Source organism: Ziziphus jujuba, chromosome 6 (genome assembly GCF_031755915.1).
Source record: "Ziziphus jujuba cultivar Dongzao chromosome 6, ASM3175591v1".
In the NCBI taxonomy this organism is placed as follows: Eukaryota; Viridiplantae; Streptophyta; class Magnoliopsida; order Rosales; family Rhamnaceae; genus Ziziphus; species Ziziphus jujuba.
In genome coordinates this window covers 28,989,833-29,010,058 of record NC_083384.1, presented here as the reverse complement: position 1 = coordinate 29,010,058, position 20,226 = coordinate 28,989,833, and the positions used below count along the sequence as shown (strand labels likewise).

General features: G+C 33.2%; 2 protein-coding genes and 1 pseudogene across 2 annotated transcripts; 1 reads left to right on the top strand and 2 right to left on the bottom strand.

The window, feature by feature from the left end:
• Nucleotides 1-1,852: 1,852 nt before the first annotated feature.
• Nucleotides 1,853-5,091, bottom strand: LOC107413286 (uncharacterized; annotated as a pseudogene).
• Nucleotides 5,092-6,417: 1,326 nt separating this feature from the next.
• On the top strand, nt 6,418-13,735 carry LOC107430148 (long chain acyl-CoA synthetase 4). The gene is made up of 19 exons (XM_048463795.2): nt 6,418-6,781; nt 7,340-7,403; nt 7,511-7,600; nt 7,721-7,777; nt 8,164-8,212; nt 8,337-8,413; nt 8,504-8,543; nt 8,631-8,725; nt 9,161-9,328; nt 9,477-9,587; nt 9,660-9,747; nt 10,039-10,105; nt 10,541-10,616; nt 10,723-10,840; nt 10,999-11,244; nt 11,341-11,480; nt 12,247-12,429; nt 12,534-12,653; nt 13,427-13,735. Exons 1-19 carry the CDS (start codon nt 6,630-6,632, stop codon nt 13,472-13,474), a joined length of 1,989 nt encoding a protein of 662 aa, XP_048319752.2. The 5' UTR covers nt 6,418-6,629; the 3' UTR covers nt 13,475-13,735.
• Nucleotides 13,736-14,898: 1,163 nt separating this feature from the next.
• On the bottom strand, nt 14,899-18,440 carry LOC107430149 (uncharacterized). Its single transcript, XM_016040949.4, has 6 exons — nt 17,900-18,440; nt 17,476-17,630; nt 17,118-17,335; nt 16,371-16,980; nt 15,293-15,796; nt 14,899-15,210 (listed from the first exon to the last, which is right to left on the bottom strand). Exons 1-6 carry the CDS (start codon nt 18,073-18,075, stop codon nt 15,104-15,106), a joined length of 1,770 nt encoding a protein of 589 aa, XP_015896435.3. The 5' UTR covers nt 18,076-18,440; the 3' UTR covers nt 14,899-15,103.
• Between the last annotated feature and the right edge of the window lie 1,786 nt (nt 18,441-20,226).

The window sequence follows — 20,226 nt, the reverse complement described above, 5'->3', positions numbered from 1 at the left end:
ATAAAAATATTTTTATTAATTCTATGATGCTTTCTCATTCAACCTTTCGCATTTTGCTCCATGTGCTAGATGTCTTTGTCTGGAATTAAAAGAATAAGGAAAAAAAAAAAAAAACTATAAATTAGCTCCTTCCCTTTTTAAACATATCCATTTACAGGGACAAAAATAATAATAATAATAATTGGTTTAGTCCCTTGTAATTGTTACGAATGCTGGGCATGACCCATTGGACAAGTTAATACTTTCTGTTTGATGAAGCTAACCCGTTTCTCAATTAAAATTGAGTAAAATGTTTGACTGCCAAATCAGAATACTATATATATTATTAGATACAAGCTTAAACGTTGATGGAATGCTTATATAGTAATTGATAAAAAAAAGTTTTTTTTTTTTTTTTCCTTATCCAATCTCAATGAGAATTGTATTAATAGCCTTAGTTGATTATACTTCAAATCCAAAATACAACTCTTAATGTGGATAAAAATCTCTCTACCTCAAATTGTAATATAAAAAAAATTTCAATTAGGATTTTGAAATATATTGTAGGGGAAATATACATATTAGGATAAGTTATTATTATCATTTTATATATATATATATATATAAAAGATAAATCTTTATCTGGTCATTTCATTTTTTTATATTAACAATAAATGGAAAAAACTGAGGTTTTTTTTTTTTTTTTTTCACTTTTTTCAAACTTTGTTATACAACCTTGGAGGAGTAGTTGACCAACTGGGGAATCTTACATGAGAAACACATTAATGGGTGGGGCTAGAACTAGAAATTTCAAAGAAAGTTCCTGAAATTCATCAACAAATAAAAAATAAAAAAATAATTTATTGGGGCGAAAAATAAAAGAAGAAGAAGAAGAAGAAGAAGAAAATCCTTCCAGAATTTATTTTTAGTTTTATTTTATTTAAGAATGAAGTCCTTCCAGATTATTGGTTTGCTTATTGTGAAGGGTTACGAATTATAAATACATAAATATTTCCAAATTTTTTAATAAATAAAATATTTTTGTCAATTTTACGAACCATTCAAAACAACAATCTTCATAAGTCGGCCCTTTTTATTTCCTGAATTTGACTATTTCTTCGAATTTTTGTCTTCAAGCTTTTATTGCTATTAAAATTTTATAAAAAAAAAAAAAAATCTAATTGTTTTATAGTGGATCGTGCTGAGTCGTGCTGCAGTGGTTTCCTTAGGGGGCGTTTGGTACACAGGATAGGTCCGTATCGGACGGGATCGGACAGGATAGGTTCGGATCGGACAGGATCGGACAGGATCGAATAGTGCAGTACTGTGTTTGGTATAGTTCTGGACTGAATGTTGGACTAGTTGGCCCATGTTTGGTACAAGATCGGAATGGATTGGATTATTTTATAATTATAGTATTTATTTTGTTATATATACTGATTGATCACACTGATTCAACATTAGTTGTTGGGGGAAAACTTTTTTTTTTTTTTTTTTTAATCTCTCTGGGTCTGAATTGATCAATGAAACTGATTATTGGTTCTAGCCAGACATATACATGCACAACATAAAATTAAATAAAATAATTCAGGTTTTTTGGTGATGCACCAAGTTCTTCAGTTCCTTTGGATTAAAAGATATGAAAATTCATTAACTAATTCAAGTGTTTTCTTCAAAAGAGTTGAACTGATATTTTATTGAGGAAAAGAGAAGAGCAGATGGTGATGAATTTATTTTCATTGGAAAAACATAGAATTTTAATGCCCCAAATCAAAGACAATCTATTTACCCAAAAAAAATATATATCATAGACAATCTTAAAGGACAAACCATTGCTCTGACTCAATATTTTCTGTTGTTTTTCATGGCAAACTTACAAGAAAGGAAAATTTTAATCTTGAAATTCAGTTGTGATAATAAAATTCATACATTTAAGGTGATTAAATAAAAGCATTCTGCACTATCAGCTACCAAAATCAGTTTCAACACTAAGCTAATAAAGCATTATGAATTGTACTATGCTGCAACACACATCTCTTTAATGGTGGTACTAATACATTCATATGACTGATTACTCGTTAAAACAATGGTGGAGCTGTTGTAAGAAGTGCTGAGCATGCAGATACATTTCTTTAAAGATGCAACAGCCTTGGAGGGTAGGTAACTGTGGGCGGGTTCGGGATGGAATCATTCAGACCAAGATCATCAACAGGTGGTCGCTGCCTATGGTGATCAGTGACTGATTGGTAAGCCATTGCCAATGCAAGAACCTGCATATGAAAAAGATGGTATTAGTTGAGTTGGAATTGAAAATCAAGTTGTCTTTCTTTTTTTTTTTTTTTTTTTGCTTTTTGGGTAGAATTAAGCTTACAATGCTGTCTTGGTAAGGAGGAGCATAAATGCCAGTGGTGACAGCAGTTCTTCGTAGACAGTCAGTAGAAGGTGGATTAGATATGTTGGTAAATGCTGTTGGTACAACAATCACAGGCAAGCCAACAAGATTTCCCATGCAAACTCTTTTCCAATCAGTTGCACTGCCAATCAATGCATCGACAGTAAAACTCTCTCTAACCTCTTGAATCAACTTTCCTCGAGATTGCTGTGCCTGTTTTAGGTGTTGCAAATGGTTCAAGAAGTAATAATCATAAATTCAACCTATAACAGAAAACCTGTCAAATATGAACCCCCATATGTTGTAATTGAAATTTCAAGTTCTCTTCTCCCTTCTTCTACACCTCGTTATGTAACTTTTCAAACCATCTACACATCATGGAATACAATTTTGGATTCAACTTCTAATAACCAGCCTCAATTAGTTTCTTTTTCTCTTTTTAAGTCTAACTTAGTTTCATTTTTTTCAGATTGTCATCAATTCCAAAAACTTAAACTGTACATCAAAACCCAAAAAACAGCTAGAATTTACCATTGTTACCAAAAGATTAAGCTGTTAAAAAATGAATATGCATGTATATAGTATATAAAGTTAACACGAACATATACTTAATATATTTGATATTTAAGCCAAATATGAAACTATTAACAGAAAAATGTCTTTAGTTTCAAACTGTAAGCATATGCAGAGAAAATCCACTGTCATGAAAGTTATCCAATATTTTTAACATGTTTATATGATAAAACATGAGAAGAGACTTACGTGAATCAATTAGAAAGCAATTTTCAAAAAATAAGCTCCTAAACACTAAAAGCTGATTAAAAAGTAGACATTAAAAAAACCTGCACATAGTCTACTGCTGGAAATACACGGGCACGTCGCAGTTCAGCAGGCCATTGATCTTGGTTTTCATAATCATCATCCTGTCCCAACCGCTGCCACTCATCAAAATGAGCCAACATATCAACGTCCATAGTAAAGTTCACAATGCCTTGAACAGAGTCAACCGCATACTTCAGCTCGAAAGGGACCATCTTAACACCTTTTGATGCAAGAACATGTACAACCTGGAATGTATTTCCGAATTAGTATATTTTTGAGATCCACATAGTGGAGTAACAGAAAAATAATATATCTTGGATTTAAAAAAAAAAAATAGAATTATTACCATATCAGCATCATCAAGATAACCAACACTAAGTTTTGTAATGTCAATCGAGAATGGATCATCAAGGGAAATGTCTTTTGATGAAAGATCATCTGGATCTTTTCCCCTAATAGCATCCAGAATAATTGCACAATCTGTTGCACTTCTGCAGAAAGGATACACTCATCACACCGGCTCGACCAACAAAGCCAAATGTTGGGCGCAATGCTGTCACGCCACAGCGAGCGGCAGGCAGAGTCATCGAGCCAACTGTTTCTGATCCAATTGCAAATGGAACCATACCTGTCAACATTTCTCTAATAAGTCAATGAATACTCTCCTTAAGAGTCACGTGGAATGTGTTGTACCTTAATCAATTGTGGGTTTAGCAAAGGTACTAAGAAGTGAGCGTAATATTTAAAGCTCAACTTCTTTATACGTGGTTGGGAATTTCCACTATAAACTCAAAACTTTCAGCATTATCAGTAAACTCAACATTGCATTAGAACTTGGTTGTTTAAAATAGTCTTGTGCTTTTGACCTCATTAACTCCTGCTAATGATTATTTTTCTGTCCATGTTAAGAGGGTCTCCTAATAGCTTAAGTATATTTTTTCATAATTTATTAAACACCATGAAAATATTTCTGAAATCTAGAAAGATAAAATTCTAAACAGCTGAAAATGATACCAGCAGAAGTACAGGCAGCTGGTCCAGCTGATGAACCTGTAGAGAATTCCTCAATGTTCCAAGGGTTCCTTGTCCTACCACCAAACCATATATCATCATATGCCAGTGATCCAGAAACAAGCTTCGCAACAAGAATTGTTCATGTTTAATTCAAAAGCTACTTTCATATGTCATTTTAGTATTTTTTTAGTATGAATAAGTTGCAATCTTTATACAAATTTGTTCGAAGACTAAGTTAAAATCTTTTATAATCATTTTTAAGTTTTCTTTTTGAACTTTTGCAGCAGATTAACAAGAGACTAAGACCAGCAATATCGATGTAAATTGAACAAAATGCCTATGACAAAGCAAAAAACTTATTTTTCATATCTAGATTTATGGAGGTTTTTGGACTGTAAACGAGACACCATATTTACCAGGTGATGATGGCAGATCGATGAAATAGAGGAAGGATGCAGCAGAAGATAAACTCACCGGCCAGAAATGCTTCGAAGGGTAGTTTGCCTCCAAAATCAAGCTTCTTCCTCCTGAATATCAAATCAAGCCCTAACATAAATAGATCGAAGCTTATTTCGCAGATCAACAAATGACATTTCCCAAAAATATTTCATAATTTTTTAGCTAAAAATTAAGGTAAAAAACAAAGAAAAATAACTAGATGATGATGATGGAAGATTGCCGAAATAGAAGAAGAAGACATGCTCACCGGCCAGATGCTTCGAAGGGGATGGTGATGCGAGATCGACGATGCTTCGAAGGGGGTGGCCAGAGATGCTTCGAAGAGAGCTCGGTGGGACAAAAGTGACCCAGTCTCCAGATGGGTCAGATTTATCCCCCTCATTTGGGATAAAATAATCTACGGGACAAAGCTGTCCCCCTTCCATTTTCACTTTCCAAACACCGGACTGGGACTGGGTCCTGTCCTGACCTGCCCAGTCCGGCCTAACAAACACGCCCTTAGACCTCAGTTCTTGCACGCCAACATGCCGTGTGGATGTTCACCTAAGGAGACATTGCTGTGTGGGATCAATCGTGACAAAATACTCCTTCTATAGCTTTGGGTATCAAACCTTTGAAGGTTGACTGAGTTTCAATGTCAATGTCTGATAGTTGAGGCGAAGAGCTTTAACCTTCTTTAAATACAAATAAATTGCGCTTACCAAAAAAAAAAGGCAAATAAATTGCCTATTTTCCCACCAATATACACATTTATTATTTTGGAGTACGTACAATTTTTTTTTTTTACCATTTTGGTAGTGGAACTACGTTGTAAAGTGAAATATTAACAAACCGATAGTTTTGCTTCCAAAAGAAAAAACAAAAACAAAAAAAAAAAAAACGAAAAAAGAAAAAGAAAAAGGAAGGCATATGGAAAAAAGGGAGAAAAAGAAAAAGAAAAAGAAAAAGAAAAAAAAAAAAGCTATGAAGAAGTTTCTTCCATTTGAAAACTATTATCCACATCAATTTCTTATTTATCAAAATTTTTGACTTTTGGTATGAGGAAGTTTTGATGGCCTAAAATTACTTCGTCACTAGGAAAATGACTTTTGTTATTTAATAATTATATATTAATAATATATTAACAAGTTGATGTAATATATCATTAGTAATTAAAATCAACTTTAATGTAATCTATAAATGCTACTTTATCTTTACAAAATTGCCAAAAAGGGGATCCGCATAGGAATGCTTAGTATTAAAAATGTAAAAATTTACATTTATTAATTTTCAATAAGATATTTAAAAAAAAAAATCATTTTCATAATGATAAGAATAAAATTTGACACCTATAGTTTGTGTGAAGTATGATCTTGGAAAGTTGGTTTTAATCAGACGGTCATAAAGAGGCCTTGTAATAAGAAATTCAAACCTAACCCCCCAAAAAATCAGAGAGCTTTCAGTTGCTGACCAAACGTTTAACCTAATTAGCTTAAAAAAAAATAATCAAATTAAATCTAAGAAATATTATAAAAGTCTCTCTAACAAGTCAAAATCCAGCCCAGCTCTGCCCCTGGATGCTGACGAATTAAAAAAAAAAAAAAAAACCAATAAATTAACATAATTCCAAATACAAATATTCTCAGCAAAAATAATAAAATAAAAGAAATAAAAAAAAATCAATTTATTTTTATTTTGGGTTTTGAAAAGAAATTCTTAATTCCTACGTATATACGAATTTCTACAGTTTTGGCAAGCCACCACAGCCACCGAATTTTTAACTCCGTCTATTTTCTTTTTCTGTATTTTTCCTCTCTCTCTCTCTCTCTCTTTTTCTCGTCAGCATAAATACACACACTTTTCGCACACACATTGTCATTCATTCAGATTCGTCGCAGAGAGAGAAACTTGTGAATCGGATTGAATTTCAAAAGCTAGAGAGAGAGAGAGAGTGCGTGTGTTTCAGTGTTTGGGAGCAGAGAGAATGGCGAGTAGGAAGTTTCTGGTGGAGGTGGAAAAGGCCAAAGAAGCCAAGGATGGGAGGCCTTCCCTTGGACCTGTATATCGGAGCATCTTCGCTAAGGATGGTCTTCCGCCTCTGATTGAAGGATTTGATAGTTGTTGGGATGTTTTCCGGTACAAAGATTTGTCCTTTTTATTTTTTATTTTTTTATTTTCATGATTTTCTTTTTCTTTTTCTTTTTTGCTGCTTCCTGTTTGATTTCTGAGAAAATACAGGAAAGAAAACAATTGTGTTAGAATAAAGGTTTGTTTTTTTTTTTTTTTTTTTGGTTTTTTTTTAGCTTGCAAGTCAGCTCATTTTCGTATACTGTTATTTCCTTGAGCGAGAATTTAAGTATAATTAACGTTTTTTTGCTTTTTATTTTATCATTATAATTTTTTGTTATTATTATTATTTATGGTAAAGCTGAAAATTTTAACAGTGATCATAATGCGCTATTTTCAGTCTGAACAAACTATAGCTACTATAGAATTTCTGAAATAATAAACTTTTAGCTTCTGATTTTTATTATTTTTTATTTTTTATTTTTGTGCTTTGCTTCTGGAGATGGGCTTGTCTGCTCTAGTTGTATGAGAAACTGTGATCTAATCAATTAACTGAAACAAAGAAATTAATTTGTTTGTGAATTTTTCACGTTTTTAAAAAAGTAATTTTCTGTGTTCCCTTTGTAGCGTGTCCGTGGAGAGAAATCCTAACAACCCCATGCTTGGTCGTCGTGAGATTGTGAATGGGAAGGTATGTTTACTTGGATGAGTATGAGGGGACTAATACTGTGCAGTCCATGGACTCATTCAACTTAGCTAACTTGTAAAACTATGTTTCATTATTTTTGTTTTTTCCAGGCTGGTAAATATATTTGGAAAACTTATAAAGAAGTTTATGACTTGGTGGTAAAAGTTGGAAACTCGATGCGCACTTGTGGTTATGGGGAAGTATGTCATCTTATAGTCTTGTTGGATATTTTATTTAAAATTAATTATTTACTCATAGACTCATACTACGTCATTAGTTAGTTATGCTGTATACTTAATGTATTTCTAAGCTGATTGCAGGGACAAAAATGTGGTATTTATGGTGCCAATTGCACAGAATGGATTGTAAGCATGGAGGTAACTTCTTTTTTCCTTCTCAAGTAATAACTACCGAATCAAAACAAACTAAGCTTATAGGAGAACCTCCAATATGATTCCCAACACTACGGTCTGTTTTGGTAGTTATACTAAGTTGTTTAACTATTGTTGCTGTGGGTTCTGATCTGCTTAAACTTCTTCCATTACTTGCAAATATTTTAGGGTGAAATGCACCAAATTTTGCTTTGGCTTACAATTCTTACATGAAATGCACCACAGAGATATTTATATATAGATTTATTTTTTTTGACATCTTCTCTTGTTTCTGTTAGTTCTCTTTCACTCAAATAGAATTGTGTTTAGCTCTTTCTAGAGAAGTATATTGTCTCTTAAAAAATTTAATTAATACTGCAATGCTTATGCAGGCTTGCAATGCTCATGGACTATATTGTGTTCCTTTGTACGACACCTTAGGTATTCATATCCCTTCTTAATCATGTGGTCAACCCCAATGCACTGGCATCAAAGATCCTTGACTATTTTGCCAAATATTGCTCCCTTACATGTTTATCCTTACTTCTTTCTGATGTTTGCTTAGGTGCCCATGCTGTGGAATTCATCATAAACCATGCCGAGGTTTCAATTGCTTTTTCAGAAGAAAAGAAGATTCCTGAGGTACTAACATTGCGAGAGATAAACAATTAGTGTATTCTAGAAATTCTCTTGCAACTCCTCTAATATCTAATTAACCTTTCGCCCTTTCAGCTGTTGAAAACATTGCCTAGCACAACAAAATATCTGAAAAGTAAGTTGTGTTTGTTTCCTGCATTGCTTTGTCTATGCATCTGTTATTATGAAATAACTGTAAGTGTTCTACTTTTATATAATGTAGCACTTGTGAGCTTTGGCAACGTTACACCAGAACAAAGGGAAGCAGTTGAAAAGTTTGGGTTGGCAATATTTTCTTGGGAAGAGTTTTTGCAACTGGTAAGTAGTTTCATTTTGCTTGTCGATGCTCATGCCATTAGAAAATTAGAGGGGAAAAAAAAAAAAAAAAAGAAAAGAAAGCCTTGATAGAGACAGTAGAAAAAATAGATGTAGAGTTTGGCCTTTGGCCCAAAAATAAAAATTCCTTAGCTTTTCCAACTTGATCACTATTTGTTAATTGTGAATAATGCATCGCTTTTATTGTATAGAATTTGCAATGCCTAATCAATTTATTTTCTATAGTTTATTTCTGTGTAGAAAATTTAGGAGAATTTGGTTTCAACAGAGTAATGTCTATCTATGATTGTCCTGTTTTTTCCGTTCTTTTTTTTTTTTTTTTTTCCATATATCTTCTGACCATCAATATATTTCTCAAATATGCATTGTTCTATATGAAATTATGGATAACTCAAGTTTTTGATCTGATCCCGACAGGGTGATGGTAAAAGCTTTGACCTTCCAGTGAAAAAGAAAAGTGATATCTGTACTATAATGTATACTAGTGGAACAACTGGTGATCCCAAGGGAGTAATGATATCCAACGAAAGCATCCTTTGTCTTTTGACTGGAGTGAAGCGTTTTCTAGAGAGTGTAAATGAAAAGGTGATTTCATTTTTATTCCAATACTCACATTTCTGTCTGAAATGTAAATGAATTACTTAAGGATTAAGACTTCGTAGCTTTATTTTTCAATCTATTACGTTCTTTTAGTTGAAAGATACTGACTTTTTGGACATACTTTTTCCGACAGTTGCATGAGAATGATGTATATATCTCATATCTACCTCTTGCGCATATTTTCGATCGTGTGATTGAGGAGTTATTTATTTTGCATGGTGCCCGAATCGGGTTCTGGCGTGGGGTGAGAATTCTTTCTAATATCTTGTCTTTAACCAAAGTTAAATGCAATAATTGCTAATTGTTAAGTATACAGGATGTCAAGTTATTAGTTGAAGATCTTGGGGAGCTCAAACCAAGTATATTCTGTGCAGTTCCCCGTGTGCTGGAACGAATCCACTCAGGTAACTTATGGCTGAATGTGGCTTTAGTTTTTGGATCTTTCATATTGTGTGCAAATGAACTTATGAGACAGCAGAGAGAAAAGAGAGAAGAGAGAGAGAGAGAGAGAGAGAGAGAGAGAGAGAGAGGGGGGGGGGGGGGGGGGTGGGTACGGATCTGTTACTGATTGGTGAATAATGTCTGGCACTGAACTGGATTGTTTCCTTTTTTAAAGCAATTGTAATGTTGAATGATATGCTAGCATTTTCCATTTTTCATCTATTACACTGTAAAATTGATGTGCAAATTTACAGGCTTGACGCAGAAGATTTCTTCAGGGGGCTTCTTGAAAAAGACAATGTTCAATTTTGCTTACTCATAGTAAGTTCAATTCCAGATTTTAAATTTTAAAAAAGTAATGAGCAAAATACATAGTAAGTTCAATTCCAGATTTTAAATTTTTAAAATGTAACGAGCAAAATATACTTTTTTGTGAATATAAGAATTTGGTATTTAGGAAGGAAGCTTGAATTTATGTTTCATCCTATAACTTTTTCCAATTCATTCCCTTAAGGGTTTCCTTGAAATTTTTGTATTTCAGAAAATTGTGAATATGAAAGTGATCGGCCCCCTTTTTTTTTATTTTATTTTTTATTTTTTTATGGTTTACCTTATGCATATATTTGCTACTTGCCATTTAATTTAGCTAGCCCTGTTCATATATGGGCTTAGTTAGTTAGAGATAAGTTGTACTAATGCTCTTAATGACGTGGAATCTTTTTTTTAATCTGATAAATGTTTGACCCATTAATGCAGCAAGTACAGTAACTTGGTAAAGGGGCGAAAGCATGAAGATGCAGCTCCATTGCTTGACAAAATTGTATTTAATAAGGTATTTCTGTGTGTTCAGCCCCATGGTGTACTGCATACATAATGAACAGCAATAAAAATCCAATTCTTCTTTAATATTTCAAATCTCATTTTATTGATCTCCTCAGGTAAAGCAAGGATTGGGAGGTAATGTAAGGCTTATTCTGTCTGGAGCTGCACCTCTTTCTACTCATGTAGAAGCTTTCTTAAGAGTGGTGTCCTGTGCTCATGTTTTGCAAGGATATGGTATACTATCTTCAGAAGTCATTGCCTACCTTTTTCATTTCATTTTCTTCATTTCTTATATGGCATGCATTGAGCTTTTACTTTTATTTTTAATAGAGAATTATATGTTTTTTATTTAATTAATATGATTAGTATTTTCTATATCAATCTTTATGTAGGTCTGACAGAAACTTGTGCTGGAACATTTGTTTCACTACCACACGAAATGTCAATGCTTGGTACTGTGGGTCCTCCGGTACCAAATGTTGAGGTCTGCCTGGAGTCCGTTCCTGAAATGGGGTATGATGCCCTTGCAGCCACACCACGTGGAGAAATATGTGTAAGGGGAGCCACCTTGTTTTCTGGGTACTATAAACGTGAAGACCTAACCAGGGAGGTCATGATTGATGGGTGGTTCCATACAGGTTTCATCATTTTTAAGTCTTTTTGTAAAATTCGATTGATCAATTATCATTAGTTGGCTTCTTTATCAGTGTTTCTCATAAAAATCATTGCATCAGGTGATGTTGGTGAGTGGCAAGCAGATGGAAGCTTGAAAATCATTGATCGTAAAAAGAATATTTTCAAGCTTTCACAAGGAGAATATGTTGCAGTTGAGAACTTGGAGAATATTTATGCTGTTGCTTCTAGTATTGATTCGGTGAGCCTGGCATGTTATATTTGGAGATCATATTCCAACTTTCCAAGTGTTATTTACGTCTTATTTACATCTACGTTTAATTAGCATATGTATTCAATATGATATTTCATTTGCATTTGATCAATTAATATTTGATCATATTCCAACTTTCCAAGTGTTATTTACGTCTACGTTTAATTAGCATATGTATTCAATGTGATATTTCATTTGCGTTTGATCAATTAATCATTTAGAGAGAGAGATTTTGCTTATGATATTGAGTATTCAACCTGCCTTTAATTGTTGGCAGCATCTGTATATTCTGTCTTGGCTTTCTTTATGCACGAATAAAATTCTCACTTATGCATGGGCTGTGAGTGTCACTCATGGATACTGGATATTGATATTCTTAATCAGTTAGCTAGTCCTTTGTGATGCTCTCTTGGTCTGCTTTAGAGAAAATTTAGTTTTGGCATTCTTTTTCTCCTTGTTGCACCTTCGTTTAAGGGACTACCATGTTATTTGTTCCATGTCATTATGGCAAAGAAACCCATTTTTATGCCTTTACCCATGGATTTGTTGGGTAGCTTGGTCTCTTGACCTGTCTATACAAGTATAATAATATTGTTGGATTAAATGGTTTCCTGTTCAGTATTTTCAACACTCCCATCAATACACTTTTATAATTACTTAATACTATTGTAGTAACTTATTGAAATAATTATTGTTTTACTGAGGAAGGCTAAACTTTGATGGCTGACAGTGTGTAATTTGTTCTGAATTTTAGATATGGGTTTATGGGAACAGCTTTGAGTCATTCCTTGTTGCTGTTGCCAACCCTAACAAGCAGGCCCTTGAACAATGGACTGAAGAAAATGGAATATCTGGTGATTTCAAATCTCTTTGTGAAAATCCAAAAGCAAAGGAATATATACTTGGAGAGCTCAGCAAAATTGGCAAGGAGAAAAAGGTTTTCAAATTCTTTAGTGCTTCAAGTTTGTTGTTTTAGTCATACAATAACTTTTAACCATTTGAAAAGCTACTTTTACTGATCCTAACTGATGTTCTTGGCAGTTGAAAGGTTTTGAGATTATAAAAGCTATTCACCTTGACCCGCAGCCATTCGACATGGAGCGTGACCTCATAACTCCAACATATAAGTTGAAGAGACCCCAATTGCTAAAATATTATCAGGTAGCTCTTATTTCCTCTTCCAATGTGCTAAAAATAGAGCGCTTGTTTTTACGATGCACACGGCATGCATTACTCCCTATGCAATTTATAGACGTCTATCTTTTGTTTTTCATCTTGGGGTGTGGGGATTTGAAATTTGAACCTTTGCTAAAGAAAACAGTGGCTTTGTCACTGGATTATCCATGGCGATGGTAGACAGCTAAAAGCAAAAATTCCTTAAGATATGTTAGTTAATTAACACGGTAGATAAAATGTGTTAATTTACACTAAAATGTTATATAGTTGCTGGCTGGGCTACCATAAGCAACCTTTTAGTTATATGGTTGCTGGCTGGGCTACCATAAGCAACCTTCCTTGCATACCTTAGTTGAGATCTATGGTGTCTGATATGGTAGAATATTTGTCGCACCGTCAAAATATGCATCATTCTATTTGTTTGACACGGGAATCTGGATGGGGTGCGGTAGCTTTGTTCTTGTTGCATGGATTATAGGCCTTTACACTTCCTGTTTGTTTACCTTTCCTCTCATGTCATTTTTGTTATTGTGACACGGTAGAGGTTGCTATAGCTCATGTTATCTTCTAATCCGTGAGTTTAATAATCTGTTTAATTTCATATTTTATGAATTATTTCTTCAAAGAAGAGATTAAACGCCAGTTCATCTCATGGATCATATATCAATAACCATGAAAAAAAAAAAAAAAAATTAGTTGCTGTTATGAAGTTGTATTAATCTGGATTTTTTTTTTTTTTTTTTTTTTTTGGCACACAGGATGCGATCGATCACATGTACAAGAGTGCAACCAAGCCCAGCGCCTGAAAATGATATAAAAGCAAGGAGGGCCCCTGAGGAGGTTTTCTTGCCCTTTGGAAATACAATTTCTAGAATAACTTTTTTTTTTCTTTTTTTTCTTTATTTTTTTGCTTCAATGTTTTTTTTCTTTTTTTAATTTTGTTTGGACTGTACATAGAGGATTATTTCATAGCATTTTACAGGGCAAGGCCTTTGCCTAAGTGCCCAAGGACGCAAAATGATAAAACCTTTTATTAGATATATATAACTAATATTTATTTGTCCTTATTTTGGTCCATATATAAAAATATTTTTTTAATCCTTAGATTTTAATAACAAAAGTTAAAAACAAACCATTTCTTATTATAATTAATTACCAAAAAAAGAAAAAAAAAAAAAAAAAAAACAACAACAACAACAACATAGATACAGAGAAACTTCTAGACTTGTGTAATAACTATATAGGCTTCCTTTTTTTTTCTGTTTTTTCAAATGTTCTTGACGTTCGTGGGAAGCTAAAACACTTTTTGATCCCGATCACGTTTACACAAGTTCCATCTCTTGCTTTGTAATTGTTCACGCGTCTTGTCTTGCATTCTTTAGAATTCCTACATGGTGATCCTGGAGGTGTAAAACGGTTCGTATCCTTTCTTTGTATTGAGCCTGTCATTCAAAAAAAAGAAAAAAAGAAAAGAAAAAAAAATTGTTCAAATTACGTAAAAATCAATGCATGTTAGGAACATAAACAAAAAAGGTTGCCTTGTATCAATTGCTAATTAGGAGCGTTTCTTCTAATTTATGCATTTCCACTCATTCGTGTTTTATCGGAGAATTGAAAGCTTTATATGTTAAAAAGTCATTTAGTCATTTGTAATATACAATATATAATTAATCTATTGTCCTCTCCATAATTTGTCATGGTTAAATCAATTATTATTATTATTTTATAAACTTGTTCTTAATCTTTCAGAATCTCTCATGGCCATATGACTCCCTTTTCCTACTGAAAAATTTAGAAAAAAAAATAAAAATAAAAAAGGGTTTTCTTCCAGTCGGCAAGCTTCGTCCATTAATTTCCACCTGTCCTATCCTTCAAAAAGAAAAATTTTCCGCGTGTCCCTTTAATTTATAGCACGTTCAATATCTAATTTTCGAATCACAAGAAAGTCAAGGAAAAAAAACAAAAATCAATTTCTTTTTGTTTCCTCTTCGACTAGATTTCATACTATAAAAAATAAATAAATAAAATAAAATAAAAATTCTGGCATTTAGCAGCAAGTATGCTGCAGCAGAAATCTAGTTTAAATGCTCTCAGTTACTGGCTGCACCTGCAGTGGATTATCACCCCCAATGTAGGAGACTCACTCCCCCTGGACTTGTAAAGCAAATCATTTTTCTTGTGAAAAACACCAATGACCACACAGAAACAGGAGTTGAAAACCATCAACATGTTTCTTTTCGAGCATCAAAAAGTAAAACTTTCATTTCATTATCCATTACAAAATTGCACCCGTCACTAGAAGAAGAAACTCAGAAAAAAAACTAAAAAAAATCACACAAAGATAAGAAAGTTGTCTTTGCTAAGATCAGAGAATCATATTTTACAGACGGATACAACATGGAGAACAACATCGTAGGAATTGCCTACAATTTATCTTATTGTATGCTGCGCTTTGTAATATCACTATCATGAGGAGATGCAAGGGATGAAGATGAATACTGCAGGGAAAGTAACTCTTCTCTTCCGTATTTCAGTCTTTGATCTATTTCATAAAGTTTGTAAAACAAATTAGATATAAGATAAAACGTTTTTGCTACTATAAGGTTTGAAAACACAGTCCTTACCTATAAAACTCGGTGATACTGGTATCTTTGGTTCCTGATTCAGTTGAGAATTTTTCCAAGTTGATCGCGAAGGAGATGGACGATTAGAACTAATATGTTGCGATGGAATGATATGAGCATGTTCATGTCTTACTTCAATTTGAGGATGACTTCTAGAAAATGAGACGATGGCATCCTCAGTTAAGAGCCAACAACCCTGCAGGTCAATCATCCTTAAAGTTGCTGGGGGTTTAAATGAAACGAGCCCCAGGTTTGTCACCACAGCATTGTTAATAGTTAGATTTGTCAGCTTTGGTATAGATGATGTAGAATGTAGGGAGATGTCTGTAAGAGATACACCGTTGAGTGATAAATAAGTCAACTCATGGAAGCTTGATATTGTGTCTAGAGCTGCATCCCTAACTAGAGTATGCTCCAAATTCAACCTTTCCAAATGGGTCAGAGATTGCAGGGATGTCAATGACAGAACCGGATCCATCTCACAGCCAACTTGATGAATGATACCTGAGAAAATGTATATATGCATGTGTCCACATCAGAAACATCATAGGTCATTATAACCGTGCACAATAAAAGTTTGGAATCTTTATATTATGTAATACCAAACAGTCAGTGATAACCATAACTTGATGAAATTCAACATAAAAGACCTCTTTACCAATATCAAAACAATATTATTGAGACCTTCTACGAGTCACCCATAGACATTATGTAAACGCACAGCTACCATGCGAAACACTAATATCTTCTCTCAGACCCTGAATATCATAAGACCGAAGTCTGTGTTTATGTGTGCTTCTATTTGTCTTTCCTTACTCTAAGTTCTAAAATATCTTGAATGTGAATGTATCTTCCACATCAAGGTATGTGGTGCGAAAATCTATATATAGTTTTTGTTTTTCCTATTACATAGTTAGCTGAAAAGTTACCACTGCCAGTGGTTGCACACTATACAAGAAGAAAGCTGACCAAGTACAGCCTAATTACTATATACAGGATGACTTTGGTCCTTTCTTCCCCATCATCACAACTGAAATGAGAAGCAACACCTCTAACATTTGTATTGAAAATTCCATACCTTTAATATGTGTGCTGCTCAAGTCAATATCCTTCAGAGAAGGCATCATGCTGATGTATGAAATGGCAACATCATCAATTGATGTGTGGGATAATAACAATATTTCAAGGTTGGGAAGATGTCCAGCCAAAACCCCTACTCCAGCAGAGCCAACTCTGGTTTTGCTAAGATTTAGATATCTCAAATTTGCTCCAATACTTGTAATCTCTTCAACTAAAACATCCTCCATCATGCTAGAGCTGAGATCCAGATGTTCCAACACTTTCAGACAGGGTAAGAAGCTGAATCTGTGAAGGGAAGACTTCGATATATCCAGATAGGAAAGGAAACTTGTTTCAATATATATCAAAGTTTCAGCATCATCCATGAATGTGGCACCGGATACAAGAAGTTTTGTTAAAGGAGCTTTATCACCATATCCCTTGAGTATAGACTCAATTGTACAATAACTCATATCTAGGCACTCGAGGGACGATAAATTTGGCAACTTTCTTAAATTGGTCCAAGCTACATTTAAGAAACTCAATTTGGGGAAAACTTGAAAAATAGAAGCCCCTTGATCTGAGATTTCACTTCCCCAAAGGTCAAGGTACTGTAGTTTTGTAAGTACCTAAAGAAAATCGAAACCATTCAAAAATATGAATGCACAAACAGAAAAACTGCAGAATCTGAACCCAGATTACAATACAAAATAAACTGATACGCAACAGTATTTGGTGAAAACCAATTTATTGAAGAGGAATATACCCGGAGTGAATTCAATGCCTGATCTGTAACAGGCAAACCACCCAAGTCCAAGACAGATAAGTTTCTAAGTGAAGACAAAAGCCTAACCCCATCAGCAGTCAGACCAGTCTCCGAAATGCATAACTTTTCCAAACTTGAAATTGATAAAATATGCCTAATCCCTGCATCATTAACCTTCATGCATCTGGAGAGGTCCAATTCCTTCAAAGTAGTCATTCCTAATAATCCCCAAAAAAATAATAATAAAAATAAAAACAAAAACAACAAAAGAAGAAAAACCCAGAAAGCACAGGGCATACACCATATGGGTAAGAAATTCTCTATTATCAACCCCCTTCCATATACCAATATGATATACCTGTAATAGCCCAAAGAGCAGAGCTGGTGATCCTACGGCAATCTGCAATATTCAATGACCGCAAGTAACGAAACGCTCCTATGTATGCCATCCATTCCATGTCCACAGAATTTTCATGTCTGAGATCAACCGCTTCCACGTTATCTTTGAAAATTCTGCCAATAAAAATAAAAAAAATAAATAAAAAGGGCTTCTCCTTTTTACTATCCCAAAAACTATTAACTACACAAAAATTGGTAAATTTTGGCTAAAAATACTCCGTGAATGTGCTTGTGAACTCTTCAGTATTCGAGATAATGATCTTACTACTTAACAAAGTTTCAATTTTTCTTGCATTTTTAAGTTTTCCTGGGAACCAAACGGGGAAAAAAAAAAGAAGTTAAAAATTTTGATTTAAAAAAAGAAAAAGAAAAAAGGAACGCACTCGAGCAAAGAAGGGAAGAGAAGACGACGAGCGAGGAGGCAACGAAGAAGAGAGTCGGCGAGCTGAGAAGGCAATCGCTCTAGACTCCGTCTCTGCCTCCGCCATTTCTCGACGCTCTCTCTGCTCTGACACGCAGCCTCTATGCAAAGCCTCACCAATTGGCTCTCCTTCTCCATTCGAGATCAATGGCCTATCTCTCTCTCTCTCTCTCTCTTTATGATTTTGTTTCGCTTTCCCTTTACTCTTCTGTCAGATCTATTGCAGCTTGAGCTTTACAGCCATGGTCAAGAGGCTCCCCTTTCCCAGATATTCCTCTTCCCCAGAAGAGAGGTCAAACAGCACAGGAAGCTACGTCGAAGAAGCTGACGTCGTCTATGAAACGACGACAAACCTTTTAGTGTCGTGTTTAGGAGAAAGCACTATCAAAAGCGTTGTCGTCCGGCATAAGCAAAACGACATCGAATTTGCTGAGCAGCCACTGTACCCAGGTTGGTTTGGTTGCTTGAAGAACTTTAGAATTTTGTTTTATTTTTTTTAAATTAGCGTGGAAGATTGGAATTGAGAATTTTGTTGAGAAAGTGATGGTTTTATTATTACTGTTGGGAATATAACCCTATATAGATTAAGGAGATGAATAATAGTTTTTGTTTGAAAGCAGAGATTAATGCACTGGTTTTGCTATTGTTTGGTAATATCTATTCTAACCATTTTTGAGGAATAACTAAATGCACAAATTTAATCTTTTGAAGCAGTCAAGTTATTTCATTGTTAATATTACAATGTCTTTTTCTTTTTCTTTTTTTAAATTATGGGGATTCCTATATTTATGTCTCAACTTGCATCATAATATATCAATTAGTACTATTAGCTTATTTATTATTATTATTATTAACAAAACTATTGGCATATTTGAAAGAAAATAACTCACTAATGTTATGAATGTCTTACATTCATAGTATGAATTTAGAGCATATATATATATATATATATATTAAAAGGAATTAGAACTTGGATAATTATTCGATGATTTTTACTATTGTATTGCACTGGCCTGTAGAGATTTGAGCTTAGAGTTTCTTATAAAAAGAAAATGGCTCTTTCTTTACTCTAGAATTAAAAAGTGAGTTGATTTACGTAATAATACTATATTATTGTCTGTAAGTTTAAAAATAATATATATATATATATATATACACACACACACGCGCACACACGCACACACACACTATACTGTTGACAGAGTAACTTCCAATTTTGTTTACGTTTCTCACCTATTTGTTATAAACCAACATAACACAACAACAATAATCCTACAAAAATAATAGTCACTACAGTTTCACAAATATACATATATACATATATATAGATATATATATATATAAACATACATGCATGTATATATCAATGCCAGCTTAAAACTGTGAATCGTGGATAAAAGATAAAAATATATCATAAAGTTGAAAAGCTAACCATTAAAATTCTAAAATAATAGCTACTGAATTTATAATATAATACATTTGAACAATTCTATGAACTGTGGGCTGAGATACGTGTCCTTGACCCCAAAACATTCTACAAACAAGAATTAGAAAGAAAGAAGACTATTGGTTGTGTATACGGCAAAAGCCGATTAAAAAACAAATCAACCAAGAGTGGATTCAACTTCTGCAACCCTAGTACACCAACGCCGTGATCAAAGTCCTTTTTTTCTTTTTGTCTTGTTGGACCAAAAAGGAAAATTGTTTGTCCTATTAATTTATGATTCCACGCGAAATTATACAAAATTCCTTTGTACTTATTAGGCCAAATATCCGATACTTCTCTCATCAAAAGTTATCTGAAATTACAAAACATATCCTGATTGAAAAGATTTTTTTTTTTTTTTAATTTGTAACCAGCACATTAATAATGTAATGTTACAAATCATTTATAATTAAATACTTCATAGGTTTAATTTAATTTGATATTATTATAATTTTTCAAAAAAATATACTTTTTTAGTTGTATTGTAAAAATAAGGATGATTCTTTTACAATTCTAAAATGATTATTTACAATCCTATTCTTTATACACTACTATTTAAATTAATAAAAAATATAACATTACTTAATACAATATTATTTCTTTCTAAAATATCTATAATTCATACCATCCTAAAATTACATATTTTTTACAAATAAAAATTATTTTCATAATTATAAAATAACTATATATAATCTTTTAAAATTAATTTTATTAAAATACTTTTTTTTTCTTTCTCGTTTGAATTAGGTTGATTTTCATTTTTGAACATTTTTAAAATTAAACTTATTATTTTAGAGCGTTTA